The sequence below is a fragment of the Petaurus breviceps genome, unplaced genomic scaffold (genome assembly GCF_028583685.1).
Source record: "Petaurus breviceps papuanus isolate PSGF00001 unplaced genomic scaffold, PetGlider_PUasm1.0 91133, whole genome shotgun sequence".
Taxonomy (NCBI): domain Eukaryota; kingdom Metazoa; phylum Chordata; class Mammalia; order Diprotodontia; family Petauridae; genus Petaurus; species Petaurus breviceps.
This window is the reverse complement of record NW_027187419.1, coordinates 30674955-30689890: the sequence shown is the minus strand read 5'-3', so window position 1 is coordinate 30689890 and position 14936 is coordinate 30674955. Positions and strand designations below refer to the sequence as shown.

The 14936-nt window shown below is 39.4% G+C and overlaps 1 protein-coding gene across 2 annotated transcripts in view; it reads left to right on the top strand.

Annotated features, from left to right (window-relative positions):
- Positions 1-14936, top strand: part of PANX1 (pannexin 1) — a 58004-nt gene that overhangs the window by 36438 nt on the left and 6630 nt on the right. For both annotated transcript variants that reach the window (XR_011166803.1, XM_069080536.1), the window contains exons 3-4: positions 7249-7472; positions 13866-14524. Coding sequence is in view for 1 of the 2 variants with exons in the window: in XM_069080536.1 (XP_068936637.1) it covers positions 7249-7472; positions 13866-14524 (883 nt within the window). In the remaining variant the exon portion in view is untranslated. The remainder of the gene's footprint in view (positions 1-7248; positions 7473-13865; positions 14525-14936) is intronic.

Sequence of the window (14936 nt, the reverse complement as noted above, 5' to 3'; positions counted from 1 at the left end):
CTATCCCTTTCTTTTTCCTCCTCTTTTGCATAGGCTTTGGTTGATGGTTCTCATATGCATACTGACAGTTGAGAAGAATTAAATAGATCCCAGCAGATGGCAGTATAGTATCATTTATTCAAAGAGATTTGCGGGGTATAATACTGCTTACGACCTTTCTGCAGCATTGAAAAGCTCAAAATGTAGCTTTAAAAAAATCAAAACTTTAAAACCAATTTTTCTTTGACCCTCGGTTTGCCAGAAACAGAAGATATCAAGAATAACATTTATCCGTGGTAGCATAATGTAATAGTTGGTAGGGCACTGAATTTGTAGTCAAGAATAACAGGTTCAAATCCTACCTCAGACACTGGCTATGTGACCTGGGCAAGTTTTATAACCTCTATGTACTTCTATTTCTTCATCAGTTAAGTGAGGAATTGGACATGATAGCCGTTGAGGTCACTTTTAACTCCAAAGCTAGGTTCCTTTTGACTATCAAAGCCATATCCACTGATTATATAAACTCCAGTGATGGCCCTGGTGAGGACCAAGGATAAAATACCTTTGAACTAGAATTCTCTTCTAAGATTAGGTGCTTCCTTGGGGCCAGGTTGGGGTGGAAGGAGAGATTACTCCTATTGAATCACTGGTAAGGGCAATAGTAATAATAATAGTTGGCATTTAAGTAATTCATTAAGGTTTGCAAAACATTTTTTATGTTCTAAATCATTTCATTTCTCTGTGTCTATTCTATAAATGAAGGGGGTTGGCCTAGGCCACCTGTAGCCTTCTAAATTCTCAGTACGACTTTTTGGCTGAGTCCAAATTCCAGTCAAAATGGCACGCTTAAGGATCTAGAAGACCAGAGGTGGTCTCAAGGCCACAGGTTTCTCACCCCTGGACTAGATGATCCCTAAAAACCCTTCCAACTCTAAATCTATGGTCTGATTACCTTACTTAATCTTCACAGCAACTCTACAAGGTACTTATTCTCCCTGTTTTTCAAGATTCAGAAACTTAGGCTCAAAGAGGTTGTGACCTGTCCAAAGTCATATAACTAGTAATGTCAGACAGGTAGGATTTGAATCCCAGGTCTTTCTAGACTCCTCTTGTATACCACAGTGCCTCTGACAGGGCCTTTATTCAGTAGTTTAGTTGTGCATTTGAGAGGGTGAATATCATAAGATTTAGAAGAACCTTAGAAACAGTCTAGAACAACCTCCTCATTGTATAGATGAGGGAAATGAGGCCAAGAGATGTTGCCCAAGGTCATATAAGGCAGAAAGTTTCAGAGCTGGGTTTTGAGCCCAGGCCCTTTGACTCCAAAGGCAGCCCTTCTTCTATGCCTCAGAAAGATGCTTTCACTATCCTTTCAATTTATCTATCTCCATTTTGCAGTGGAACCAAATCAGTCACTAAATTCTGAACCCAACCAAACCTTTTATTCAGTATTGCTGCTCTCACTTCTCATGTCCACTGATATCCCTTAAGTCTTCTTTCCCCTTCCATTCCCATGATGGAAACTTTTCCACAGTCTAGACTCCCCATTCCTTCCTTCCAGACCACATCTGGGTGGATAGCAGGAGAGTTGGAGGTAAAGGAACAAAACAAATGTTATAAATGATCTGAAAATGTAGAAATGAAGCCTCTAGTGGAAGCCTCTTGACTCTGCCCAGGCCTTTCTACCCAAGGCAGAAATGGACAGACAGTATCTTTTCAGCAAACGACCTATCGTTCTCTCACAGAATATCCTAAATCAGATTTTGAAGGGAGAAAGTTTGTAGACACATATACAAACATCAGGTCTCCTTTACTAAGATGCTTTTCCCCCAGTGCCATGTTTTTCGTTGTTTTTTAATTTCTCCCAGTAACCTCTCCCTCCTTCTGCACCTCAACCCACCCCATTGAAACAGATTCCCACATTAGCTATGTCTGAAAATGTATGTCTGCATTTTAAGTTTATCACTTCTCTGTTGGAAATGAATGGTGTTTTTCATCTTCATTCTTTTGTATTTCTGGTTTGTTACTGTGTTGATTAGAGTGCTAAGAAGTCTTTCAAAAGCTATTCTCATGGGGCAGCTAGGGGGTGCAGTGAATAGAGCACTGGCCCCGGAGTCAGGAGGGCTTGAGTTCAAATCTGGATCAAGTCCAGCCTTGGACACTTAACACAAAAACTAGCCATGTGACCTTGGGCAAGTCACTTAACCCCAATTGTCCTCCAAAAAGCAAAAAAAAAAAAAAGCCATCCTCATGTTTTGTTTTTTTTTCCATGTTTTTTGCTGGGGTGAAGAGAAATATTAAAGGCTATAATTGGTCCCTTTTCCACGTGCCTGTTTTGGTGAATTAACTTTTAATCCCATGTTCTCACAAACTCAGCCAAGGTTTGGCCCCTTCCTGTCTTTTCAGTCTTAGGTATTACTGCCCACTCTGCACTCTACAGGACATCCTTACTGGTTTCTTCCTGTTCCTTGTATATGTTTTATCTGCTTCTTTGTGCCTTTGTCCCCCATTCCTCCTCATCTCCACTTCTCAGAATCCCAGGTTTCCTTCAGGAGTCCCCTACCTGACCACTCCCACTCCATCCTCATCTCCTGCTGCCTTCTCCTCAAAGGTCTATATCTTGTACATAATGATCTACTTGTCTCCCCCACTACAATGTTGAGAGCAGGGTCTCTTGTTTTTGGTTTTTTTTTTTACCTTTTTTTGAAACCTAGTATGGTTTTTTGAAACATAGTATGGTGCTTGCCACATAGTAAGTGCTTAATAAATCTTTAGTGATTGCTTGATTGGTCAATGGGGAGAAAAGTTAGGCATATAGAGAAAAGCAGGAAACAGTGGTGATGGTACAGGCGGCACTCATTTATTCTTTCCTATGAACATGGCCTTGGTGTGAGAAAACTTCAGAGGAAAAAGTAAATACCCAGAATTTAATATATTTAAATACCCATTTTTCCTAATTAGAATGAGTCAGCGTGAGCTGTTCATTAGCACTGATTACCACAAGGCTGGGGCAGGTAGGCAAAATTACACTGCCCAATGAACATCCACTTGTTCATTCATTCACTCAGTTTGAGATAATATGCTATTATTCTTCCTTTGAAACCAAGCTGGCTTAGAAATAGATTTCTTGAGACCAAGGTGAAAATCATACTTTTCTCCAGTGGGCTATGGTAGATAATGCCTGGCTTTTGAGACTATGAATCCTGGCTGACTTTGTTATCCTAGTAATTACATTTCACAACAATGCAAACTCTCCAGCCTGGGCCTGGGTGAAAACTTCCCTTGCTGTGTTAGTGGGAATCTCGAATAAGGCAGCCAGAGGCTTCCTTAATCACCCACTATTGTATGCCCAAGGGGACCGTGGGAAGCAGCTAACATTTTCTGATAAACCTAGTTACATCCCAGTGTGGGATTAGCTGGAGAAGGAAGTCTGTGTTGCAGCAGGGGTGTCCATGTCTCCTCTGAATGTTTGTGTTCCCCTCAACAAGGCTCTTGGGGGATGAGCCAGGAATTTTGGATTAAGAATAGAGTAGCCTTGCTCCTCCAAGACAACAGACATTTCCTCCTTTTCATGAATAAGCAGTTCGTCTCTATTTGCTGCCAGCTGTGGGTTATTGAAGGAGGGGGGGGGGGAGGCATTCATACCTTCCTGTGAACAGTTTTGATATGAGGACATTTCACAAGAAAAACTAAGCAAGCAGAGTTTATTCCAAGTGAGAAACTCACATATGGACATTCTGAAACTGCTTCTGGATGGCCTACCACATAATTGAGAAGAGCTTTTTTCTATTGCCTGTATAGCAGAACTGTTGCCATCCGCACTGGCTTTCTCTTTGCTGCATTTATATCTAGGAGAACAGGGTGGCTCCTTCACCAGTGGCATCTAGTGGAGAGACCATGCTACAAGGGGTATTTATACTAAACTCACTGCAAAATCTGGCCTAGATTCTGATTTCTGCATTACCATGACTCACTCTCCCAGTTTTTGAAACTTCTAAGGTCAGAGACTCCTCTTCTAGCACCTAGAACAGAAAAGAACAAATGAGCAGACCAAGGAGGCCTCACTTCTTGGGAGCCCTGTAACCTCAGCTGGGGAAAGGGAGCTAAGAGGAAAGGAGTCTTCGTGGCTCTTCCCCTCGTAGCGTAGTCCAGAACCGTTTAGCATCTTCTTTCTGTGGACATTTCAGAATGTCCACATGGGAGTCTCTTCAGGCCAACTTCACTCTTATACTAGAGGCAACTCCCTTAGCATCTTCCACAGGGAGACATCATCTTAGCAAGCTGTTCTGCACGTGCACCAGACTCCCATTACAAATACAACGAAGGCTTCGTTCTTTAACCTTGTTATCTTACCTCTGTGGTTTCATTTGTCAAGGAATTGTGTATGATTTTAACGTCCATATGAGGGATTCCTTGTTGTAAGTGAGGTTTTCAGGGTACATTTTGCTTTAGGAAGCCAAGCATTGCAAAGACGATTTGGAGGAACAAAAGGTCAGGAATTTCAAAGAAACCAGGGCAAAAAACAGATGTAAAGGAAGGAGATTTGGCACTATCAGACCTTAAACTACATCACAAGGTGATAGCATTGTTGAAGTATAAAATGGATAATTCTGATTATTTTAAGTTATAATTTTCTTGTATAAATAAAACCAGTGTCACCAAGAATAGAAAGAATGTAGGTAGTTGGGAAAAAAATTTAATAGACAGTCTCAGATTGAATGTGATCATTTTGGAATATTGCTGTGGTGTAGGAAATAATGAGCTAGTTGATTTAGATTTAGATTTATATGAATAGACTTGGACCTCTAAAGGAAGATGCTATCCACCATCAGAGAAAGAGATCAAAAGTGGAAATGTACATAGGTCTTACATATATTCATATAAATGTATATATATATATATCCATGTGTGTATATGTGTATAGATATTTATGTATATATATATGTTGGTATATATGCATAAATATGTGTCTCCATGTTTAATTGTAGCCTTCTAGTGGGGGAGGAAATAAAATAAAAAGTACACAGCAGAGAACAAAAGAAAACCTATTCATGTGTGTATATGTGTATAGATATTTACGTATATATATATATGTGTGTTGGTATATATGTATAAATATGTGTGTCTTCATGTTTAATTGTAGCCTTCTAGTGGGGGAGAGTAAAAAGTACACAGCAGAGAACAAAAGAAAACCTATTAGGAAGCAAAGAAAATCTGGGTAGCTTGGAAAACAATGTGTAGTATTTATTATATAGGTTTTCTTGAAATGGAAATTTTATTGTTTTATATTGAATCCTTTCTTATGTTCAGCTGTATACATGGCAATGTGGGTTTTTTTGTTTTTTTTTTAAAGCAATTGGGGTTAAGTAACTTGCTCAAGGTTACATGGCCAGTTATTATTTCTGGGTGTGGTGCTGAGTATCTGAGCCCGGATTTGATCCAGGTCATCCCGACACTGGAGCCGGTGCTCTTACTCGCTGAGCCACCTGGCCGCCCCATTTTTTTTCTTTTTTCATTTTTGTATTTGTTTAAAATGAATAAAAAATTTACCAAAAAAAGAAAGCCAAGTGCCTTGTTGTTGCTAACCAAAAATTAATATATCAGGTCTGTTTATTCTCCATTATCTTCAGTCAGTTATGAGACTGTATATCCCCTAGCTATAAATCTAGTAATGTCAATGAGGTTCCAGCATCCATGTCTCTAGCTATCCTCCCTGTCCCATCAGTAGCAATCAATAAGTAAAAATGTACTAAGCACCTGCTGTGTGCTGGGCACTGTGCAAAAAAACCAGCAAATCCCAAGATTATAGTTGATTTCCCGCTGTGGAGACTAAGCACCCAAGGGCAGTAGTGAGAGCATCATTTAATTCCCAATTCAGGTGTGTTCAGTCCTAATAGAAAAAGCCATTGTAACACAGAATCCACTCTTCCCTTGGAGTCCCTGCTTATATACTGCTCCCTAGGCCTTCTTTCTTAGGCTGGAAGGAGAAACTGATCATCTGACTTTCCCACAGAGGGTGGAGGGAGAGAGAGGTACCTCTTTCATTTTTGGCACAGGTGTAAACCAGATTCAAACCCTTGCAGACTTAACTCTCTCTCACCTAGTCCCCAGCTGACACATGACCACCCAGGTCAAAAAAAGGACCTCTTTGTCTAAATACTTTCATGGCCCACTTGGGAAATTAACCAGGTATAGATTATGTTCTCTTAACACTTAGCTTCCCATGGATCAGTTCTGTCCAGTTCCAGAATACATCAGTCATACATCCAAAACAATGCCTTTCCTTCATAATCACACACTGTACATTATATACCCTTTAGCATGGGAGAGAAATTGAAAATAGAACCATACAGGCTCAGTTAGCTCATTCAGCAAGGGTTTATTAGGCATTTACTATGTGCCAGGCACTTTGCTGATTGCTAGGGATAACCACAGATGAATAGTTAAAAGGATTTGCCCTTAGGGAGCTTACATCCTATTGGGGAAAAAATGTAAACAGAAAATTAAGTACAAAGGCAATTTGGAGGGGGAAAGCTACCAGAATTGCAGCCAGGGATGTGGGGGTAATGGGAAAGGAAGGGAGAGTACATAGGACAGGCTTCCTGAAGCAGGTGGTACCTGAGTTGGGCCTTGATGTAAGCCAGGGATTCAGTGAAGTAGAGAGGAAGAGGGAGTGTATTCCAGGCAAGAAGGAAGACTCATACAGTGGCACAAAAACAAGAGAATGGGGAAAAGCAACCAATTTACTTTGACTGTAATGCAGCATGTGAGGGAAAATAATGGACATGAAGTAGATAAACTGGAACCCAACTAAGGAGGGCTTTAAAAGCCAAGTAGAAGAGTTTGTGTTTTATCTACAAGAGGGAAATACTGGGACTTTCTGAGGAGGGGAGTACTATCATCAGGCATGTGCTTTGGGAATATTTGGCAGCTTTTGGGAGTGTGGATTGGAGGCAAGGAGACCGATTAAAAGGTTATTGCAGTGGTCCAGAAGAGCAGTGATGAGGGCTTAAAAACAAGATTATAGCAGTATGAGGAGAGAGAAGGCAAGAGATGCTGTGAAGGTCAACCCAAGGAAACTTGGCAACTGATTGGACCTAAAAGATAACCAAGCACGGAGTTGAGGAGGACTCTGAGGTTGTGAATCTGCCTCTCTGGACTCATGAAGGTGCCCTGGACAGAAGAGAGAAGTGAAATAGGAAACCCAAAGGAGATTCCTGATTTGGTTTAATGACTTTTCTCTCTCTCTCTGTTTCCTCCCTTTAGTTTTTCCCTTACATTCTGTTGCTGCTCGCCATATTGTTGTACATGCCTAGTTTGTTTTGGCGTTTCACTGCAGCCCCTCACCTTTGTTCAGATATGAAGTTTATTATGGAAGAACTTGACAAAATTTACAACCGGGCCATCAAAGCTGTAAAGAGTGTCCGTGGTGTTGACATGAGAGATGGCGCCAGCCCATTTGTGAATGTGAATGAGAATGTTGGGCAAAGGTAAGACTGCATGGGGATTCTAACAGACTCCTGACAGTTTCTTGCTCTAATCCTGAGGCCTAGACCAATCTAAAACCAGTCTCCAGAAATCTCTGTCTGTCTCATCCACCTGTAATAATGCCTGCGTTTCTACCGCTAGAATTCTGTTTCTTCCTTTAGGTTAAACAATCCCCTTTTCTTTTGAAAAGACAAGCTTTCTCAGGGATAATTTGGTAAAGTATTGATGCTTCTAAAATATGAATTAGCTTATCAGATTGCTTGCAATTTTTCTTCCTACATTATAGCAATTCTTTTTATTGTCATGGTGTATATCCAAATATACACACGCGGATGCATGGATGTGTATACACACATACAATATAATACACATGTGTATATATTATATAATACACACATGTACACATATATACACATATCCAAAACACATATGCATATGTATATACATATATGCATATACATGTATGTATGTCATTTTCTTCTTTTTTCTTTATTTTCAATTGTGAGTTAATTTGTTAGACTTAGGCAATTATACAGCTAGGTCTCAGTGTGAAAAATGAATCCTCCGAAATGGTTGTATGTATTTGAATTTACACTATTCAAGGTTATAATAATATAAAATAATAGCAGTTGGTCCCACCCTAATAGAAATGTGGATTGTGTATTTGAATAGTGGAAATACTTCCAAGAATTCATTGTTCATTTTATTGCATTAATCAGGACCTAGAGGTATTTTTACTAGCCCTTGTTATATGCATTACATAGTTGGCCTACTATACCTATGTTTTTTAGTTGCCTATTTGGGATAGAATAATAAGATACTGCTTTACTCTTCAGTCTTTGGGTTTTGCCTTGAGGAAGAATGGTGCTCTTTTGCTTGTTGGATCGAGCATGTCACAGTAGACGAAGCACTGATCTTGGAGTCAGAAGACCTGGGTTGGAGTCCCAGCTCTCTTTACAAACTTACCATGTGCGCTTTCAAAAGTTATTTATCTCCTTTGAGTCTCACTTTCTTTGTTTATTAAATGAATGAGCAGGTGAACTTGACATTCTCTAAATTCCCTTCTATCTTCGAAAGGTGACAAAAAGTTTATGAATCCCATTCCTTCTTATAAAATATACTATGGATTATTGGGATCCAATATGGTGGAGTAGGAAAAGAACTCAGCTGAGCTCTCTCAACGTTGCCCTCCAAACAACTTTAAAATAATGTCTCAAATCAAATTCTGGAATGGCAGTGCCAACAAAAATTCACTTAACAGTATATTTCTCTGATAAAGGCCCAATTACTCAAATCTATATGGAACTGAGCCAAATTTATAAAAATAAGAGCTATTCCTCATTTGATAAATGGTCAAAGGACATGAACAGGCAATTTTCAGAAGAAGAAATCGAAGCTATCAATAGTTACAGAAAAATGCTATAAATCTCTAATGATTAGAGACATGCAAATTAAAACAATTCTGAAGTACCACCTCAAACCAATTAGATTGGTTTACATGATTGAGAAAGAAAATGACAAATGCTGGAGGGAATGTGGAAAAATAGGGACACTAATATGCTACTGGCAGAGTTGTGAACTGGTCTAACTATTCTTTAGAACAATTTGGAAGTATGCCCAAAGGGCTATAAAAGTGTGCATACAATTTGGCCCTGCAAAATGTGTACCACCACGGTAGTTATCTCAAGGGGATTAAAGAAAAGGGGAAAGGACCTATATACACAAAAATATTAATTGCAATTCTTTTTGCGGTGGCAGAGAAATCCAGGGGATGCCAATCAATTGGGGAATGGCTGAATAAGTTATGGTATATGATTGTGATGGAATACTATTGTGCTTTAAGAAATGATGAACAGGATGGTTTCAGTAAAACCCGGAAAGACATATATAAATTCATGAAAATTTAAAGGAACAGAACCAAGAGAATATTGTACACAATAATAGCAATATTGTAAGGATGATCAACTGTGAAAGACTTAGCTACTCTGGTCAGTTGTTCCAAGACAATTCCAAAGGACCCATAATGAAAAATGCTATCCATTTCCAGACAAAGAACTGATGAACTCTGAATGTAGATTAAATAATACTTATTTTTACTTTATTTTTCTATGTTTTCTTTTTCAACATGGCTAATATGGAAATATACTTTCTTTGCATGACTTCAAAAGTATAATCAATATCAAATTGCTTGAGGCACAGGGCAAGAGGGAGGTAGAGAATTTGGAACTTCAAAAGATTAAAAAATGGTTGTTAAAAAATTTACATGTAGGGCCAGAGCCAAGATGGTGGAGTAAAAGCAGAAACTTGCTTAAGTTCCTGCACCAACCACCTCCAAGACCTGTAAAATATGACTCTAAACAAATTTTAGAGTTATAGAACCCACAAAGTGACAGAAACAAATCTCCAGCTGAAGGCAACCTGGCAGGCTGTCAGGAAGGGTCTATAGCACCAGCCTGGGAGCCAAGCACAGTCCCACTTGAACCTGCCAGCCCAGACCTGGGATGTCCCTGACCAGCAGCACAGACTGGCCAGAGCAGACTTTAAGAGAGTGAATCACTAGTAGCCATGAAGGTTTCCAGACTTCTGAACCCATAAAGGCCAAAAAGAAAGTTCTATTGGAACTGGGTGACAGAAGAGTGTGGTCCCACCCCTGCCCCCAGGGTGAGAGGTGGCAGGAGGCATGGCATCTCTACATGACTGCCGTTGGAGCTCCTGGCCTGCAAATCATAGGGGGAACAAAGCAACCATTCAGAGGATAATCGCTCTTGTTTTGACCTGCTTGGATCTGGGTCACAGTCTTGGGTGGTGGTCCTGGGGTGTGTGGCCAGTGTGCCAGAGTTTGTGGTGGCTGTAGGGAGGGCACCCTCCTCATAGTTCTGACAACTGCGAAAATCCCAGCAATTTGGGATACAGCTCTCTCCACTCTGGAAACAGAGTTCTACCATGGCAAAGAGCTCAAAAGTCAAGTAATTGGCTGGCAAGATGGGCAAGCAGAAGAAGTGCAATCAGACCATAGAAAATTTTGGGGACAAGAAGGATCAAAACATGGAACCAGAAGAAGACAACAAAGTCAAAACTCTGGCATCAAAAACTTCCAAGGAAAATATGAATTGGTTACAGGCCATGGAGAAGCTCAAGAAGAATTTTGAAAATCAAGAGAAGTGTAGGAAAAATTGAGAATAGAAATGAGAATGATGCAAGAAAATCATGAAAAGCAAGTCACCAGCCTGCTGAAGGAGACCCAAAAAAATACTGAAGAAAATAACACCTTGAAAAATAGATTAACTCAAATGGCAAAAGAGGCCCAAAAAGCCAATGAGGAGAAGAATGCCTTAAAAAGCCAAATTTGCCAGATGGAAAAGGAATTTTTAAAACTCACTGAAGGGAATAATTCCTTCAAAATTAGACTGGAGCAAATGGAAGCTAATGATTTTATGAGAAATCAAGATACTATAAAACCAATCCAAACAAATGAAAAAATAGAAGGCAATGTGAAATATCTTATTGAAAAAACCACCAACCTAGAAAATAGATCCAGGAGAGAAAATTTAAAAATTATTGTGCTACCTAAAAGCCATGATCAAAAAAAAGAGCCTAGAAATCATCCTTCAAGAAATTCTCAAGGAAAATTGCCCTGATATTCTAGAATCAGAGGGCAAAATAAAGGTTGAAAGAATCCACTGATCACCTCCTGAAAAAGATCCCAAAAAGAAAATCCTAGGAATATTATAGCCAAATTCCAGAGTTCTCAGGTCAAGGAGAAAATATTACAAGCTGTCGGGAAGAAACAATTTGAATATTGTGGAAACACAATCAGGATAAACCAAGATCTAACAGCTTCTACATTAAGAGATCAAAGGGCTTGGAATATGATATTCCAGAGGTCAAAGGAGCTAGGATTAAAACCAAGCATCACCTACCCAGCAAAACTTAAGTATAATGCCACAGGGAAAATATGGTCATTCAATGAAATAGAAGACTTTCAAATATTCTTCTGTTTTGTTTTTGGTTTTTTGCTTTTTGGAGGGGGGAGAGCAGGGCAGTTGGGGTTAAGTGACTTGCCCAAGGTCACAAGGCTAGTAAGTGTTAAGTGTCTGAGGCTGTATTTGAACTCAGGTCCTCCTGACTCCAGGGTGGGTGCTCTATTCACTGTGCCACCTAGCTGCCCCACTTTCAAGTATTCTTGATGAAAAAACCAGAGCTGAACAGAAAATTTGACTTTCAAATACAAGAGGCAAGAGAAGCATGAGAAGGTAAACAGGAAAAAGAAATCATAAGGAACTTATTAAAGTTGAACTATTTATATTCCTACATGGAAAAGCAATCATTGTAACTTATGAGACTTTTCTCAGTATGAGGATAGTTGAAGGGAATATATATGTATACATACATATGTTATATATGTATGTATAGGAGGGTGTATGTGTGTATAAATACATATGTGAGTGTGTGTATATGTATGTACATGTATACTTAGACAGAGGGCACAGGATGAGTTGAATATGAAGGGATGATATCTAAAAAATAAAATTAAGAGGTGAGGGAGGAATATATTGGGAGGAGAAAGGGAGGGATAGAATAGGGTAAATTATCTCATATAAAAGAGGCAAGAGAAAACTATTACAATAGAGGGGAAGAGCAGGAAGGTGAAAGAGAATGGGTCAACCTTACTGTCATTGAATTTGTCTTAGGGAGGGAATAACATACACACTCAACTGGGTATCTTACCCTACAGGAAAGTAGGGGGAAAGGTATAAGAGGGGGGATGATAGAAGAGAGGGTAGTTAGAAGCAAACACTTTTGAAAAGGGACATGGAGGGAAATATAGTTAGTCTGTCACAGTAAAGCTACTATGGAAACGTTTTGTGTAACTACACATGTACAACCTGTATTGAATTGCTTGTCTTCCCAGTGGGGGTTGGTGAAGAGGGAAGAAGGGAAAGAATCTGGAAATCTAAGTTTTAAAAGCAAATTTAAAAAAAACGGTTTTTACATGCAACTGGGAAATAAGATATACAGGCACTGGGGTATAAAAATCCATCTTGCACTACTAGAAAGTTGGGGGGTGGTATTGGAGAGGATATAAGATAGAACAGATTGGGGGAAGGGGTATTCAGCAGGCTTGCTATTTGGGGATAGGGGGTAGGGAAAAGATGGGGAGAAAATCTGTAACTAAAAATCTTGTGGAAATGAATGTTAAAAACTAAAAATAAAAGATTAATTTTAAAAATTTACATGTAATTAAGAAATATTTAAATGAAATATATAAATAAATATATATAGGTGAAGTGCCCACCAGAAATTATATACCAAAACCCCCTTAAACCTGCTAGAGGGGACCCCTACTAGGTTCCTTGGAAACCACCTAATAGGCTCCAGTAGTAAAGAAATGTTTCACCTGTGTTGCTAAAAACATGCCACAGATTCCCATGGATTCAGATCTGTTTATGTTTGTATCCAAGGCTTTGCTAAGGGACTATGGCTTCGCTTCGCTTCAGTAGAAATAATACTAAGGCTTTGTTTCAATAAGAATAATACTGAGAATGCTTTGCCTCAATAAGAATAATACTGAGGGGGCGGCCAGGTAGCACAGCAAGTAAGAGCACCGGTTCCAATGTTGAGAAGACCTGGAGATCGAATCCCGGGCTCAGACACTTAGCACCCACCCAGAAACACCTGGCCGTGTAACGTTGAGCAAGTTACTTAACCCCAATTGCTTAGGGGCAGCCAGGTGGCTCAGCGAGTAAGAGCACCAGTTCCAGTGTTGGGACGACCTGGAGATCGAATCCCGGGCTCAGACACTCAGCACTACACCCAGAAATAACTGGCCGTGTAACCTTGAGCAAGTTACTTAACCCCAATTGCTTAAAAAATAATAATAATACTGAGAATGCTTTGCTTCAATAGAAACAATGCTAAAGACATTGCACCCCTTAGAAACATATTCTGTTGCTAGCAATCACATTGTCTATAAAATTATGTCTAACAGAAAACTTGGGACTGTCTTTCCCTCTGAGAGGCAGTCACCAGCTGGTTAATAAATACTCCTGTCAAATTATAATTGGCTTTGCTGTCCTGTTTCTTGGATGTCCACTACAATAAGGAAAATATAAGAATAAGAAATTTACAAGAAACAAGTAAGAAATATAGAAGAAATATTTAAGTAAAATGTGTAAGTGAAAATATATTTAAAAATCAAATAAACTCTTCAATATTTAATGTAGGGTCTCCATTTCTTTGACTACATCTATTCATGCCCTTATAAAGTCACAGCTTTGGTTCATTACATAATAGCATTGGATGTATGGAAGTGTAGACCCATCCACTTATTCTGTGAGGTTCTAATTCAATTTTTACTTAATCATTCTCTTCTCTCTCTCTTTTTTTCTTTAAAGCCTTTGGGAAATCTCTGAAAGCCATTTTAAATACCCAATAGTGGAACAGTACTTGAAAACAAAAAAGAAGTCAAAGAATCTAATAGTTAAGTACCTCATCTGCAGGGCTGCGACCTTCATAATTATCCTGCTGGCCTGTGTCTACCTGGGTTATTACTTCAGCCTTTCCTCCCTGTCTGATGAGTTTGTCTGTAGCATCAAGTCAGGAATCCTGAAGAATGACAGCACAGTTCCTGAACAGATTCAGTGTAAGCTCATTGCAGTTGGGATTTTCCAGCTTCTCAGTTTCATTAACCTGGTGGTTTATGCTGTTCTGGTGCCTGTGGTCCTGTACACATTCTTGGTCCCCTTTAGGCAGAAGACCGACATTCTCAAAGTGTATGAAATCCTGCCCACCTTTGATATCCTGCACTTCAGGTCGGAAGAATACAATGACTTGAGCCTCTACTATCTTTTCCTGGAAGAAAATATAAGTGAACTTAAGTCCTTTAAGTGTCTCAAAGTCCTGGAGAACATTAAAAACAACAGTCAGGGGATTGACCCCATGCTACTCCTGTCTAACCTTGGGATGATCAAGACTGATGTCGTAGATGGTAAAACCATCAAGCCTACAGACAAAAAGGGAGCAGAAACTGGGAATGATGCGACAGAACTTAACGGTAGGGATGCCTTTAAGGTCAGAGGTAAAAGACAGCCCTCAGAGGACTGTTAGCCACCCTTTCTTGGGTAGACATAGATATTATTACCACCTCTATTGGAAGTTCGAACATATTTTAGGGGAAGATAATATAGAGTATGGAGGAGGACAGGAATGGGCATGTCCTGGTTGGAAGGAGGAGAGGTTCAATATCATCCTAAAGAATTCTAAAGAGAAGATAACCACAGAGCCCCTTTCACTTTCCCTCCTTTCATCTTCCTTTTCTCTTTCCTAGCTTCTCTGCCTCCATATCTCCTGTGTATTTATCCATCTATCTTTCTGTATTTCCGTATAATATAATATGTAATATTATTTATAATATAAAACAATATAGTACATAGTATAATACATATACATAACATATTATCTATCTA